The 1,478-nt window shown below is 69.1% G+C and overlaps 1 protein-coding gene across 1 annotated transcript in view; it reads left to right on the top strand.

The window, feature by feature from the left end:
* Positions 1-1,059: 1,059 nt before the first annotated feature.
* ARRB1 (arrestin beta 1) overlaps positions 1,060-1,478 on the top strand; it is an 8,278-nt gene continuing 7,859 nt past the window's right edge. The window contains exons 1-2 of the mRNA XM_054224832.1: positions 1,060-1,085; positions 1,190-1,251. Of these exons, the coding sequence (XP_054080807.1) occupies positions 1,060-1,085; positions 1,190-1,251 (88 nt within the window). The remainder of the gene's footprint in view (positions 1,086-1,189; positions 1,252-1,478) is intronic.

The following is a 1,478-nucleotide window of genomic DNA, read 5'->3' as shown; positions in this document are numbered from 1 at the left end:
GCCGCTGGGACCGCAGCAAGGGTCAAACCCCTCCCGGGCGTAACGGTGCCGCGGGCAGGGATCCGGCCCCCTCCCAGCCCCAACGTGCCGCCTGGGATGGGGGGAAACTGAGGCACGGGGCTGGGGCTGCTGCTGCGTTACGGAGTCAGGGTGCAATATCTGTGCTCCCCAGTGCCATAGGGGGCGAGGAATAGGGTCTCTGTGCCCCCCCGTGTTCTACAGGGTCAGGTGCCTTCAGTCTGTGCCCCACAGCGCTGTATGGGGCTGGGCACCGTGGGTCCCGTGCCGTACAGGGGTCTGGTCCCATCAGCTGCCCGGTGCTGCCCTGGCGCAGTGCAAACGCATCCTGCAGCACCCATGGGTGCCCCAGCCGCTAATCCCACCCCCCCCCCCCCCCCCTTTGCTCTTTTGCAGGGTGTTTAAGAAAGCCAGCCCCAACGGGAAGGTAAGGGGGCGGCCGGGGAGATGGCAGGGGGGGGGAGAGTGGGGGGGAGATGGTACTTCTTGGGGTGACCCACCGGCCACCACCCCCCCAAATCCCACCATCACAGCTGGGGGGGGGGACACACACAGACTCTTAGGAGACCCCAGAGATGCCCTGCGAGCTGCCTGAGCGTCCTGCCACGCCAGCAGGAGGGGAAACTGAGGCCACAGCAGGGTTGGGGATGGGCCGGGGGGGCAAGTCCCATTCGGTGTCTCAGGACCCGGTGACCGTCCCAGCCGGTGGCAGCGTGCACCGCCACCGGGGCTGGCTCCCAGTTTGGAACTGGTGTCCCTCTCCGCCCAGGGAGGGTGCTCCCGCTCACCCTTAGGTGACGCTCCTGCGCCCCGTGCCTCAGTTTCCCCAGCGGGAGACAGCCGGGAGCGTGACGCCGTGGGGCTCAGCCCTGCCCCACCGCTAAGACCCACGGGGACAAGCCCATGGCGGGGGGGGGGGGCACAGCTGGGGCTGCACCTGGACCCAAATGTCTTTGGGAGGGGGGTGTGGCGGGGTGGGGGGCGGTCCAGGCTTTTTGGGCTGCCACTGGCTTTTGGGTGCCGCAGTGATGGGGGTGGCACATGGGGACGGTGGGGGTGGGGACCGGGTGGGGGGACCCCAGGACACCCCCCACCCTGAGCTCGGAGCCTGGCGGGGGGGGAGGGCTCTGGGGTATCCCTGACCCCCCGCCACCCTGGTCCCTCCCCACAGCTCCACCGTCTACCTGGGGAAGAGGGATTTCGTGGATCACATCGACGTGGTGGACCCCGTGGGTACGTGGGGTCGGGGTGGGGACGACGATGACACAATCTCGGGGGGGGGGACACGGACACACAGGTGCTGGGGTGGGTGGAGTAGCTCGAGGCCGCAGGAGGAAGGGGTTTTGGGGGGGCAGGGGGCCGCCGGGAGATGCTCCGGGGATGTCCCTATCCGCTGGTTGTCCCCCCGCCCCTGTCCTGCTGCCACATCCCCTTCACCCCGCTGGCATGTCCTGTCCCCC

The sequence above is a fragment of the Rissa tridactyla genome, chromosome 1 (genome assembly GCF_028500815.1).
Source record: "Rissa tridactyla isolate bRisTri1 chromosome 1, bRisTri1.patW.cur.20221130, whole genome shotgun sequence".
Taxonomy (NCBI): domain Eukaryota; kingdom Metazoa; phylum Chordata; class Aves; order Charadriiformes; family Laridae; genus Rissa; species Rissa tridactyla.
Note: the sequence above shows the minus strand (reverse complement) of the source record. Positions and strands in the feature narration are given on the sequence as shown.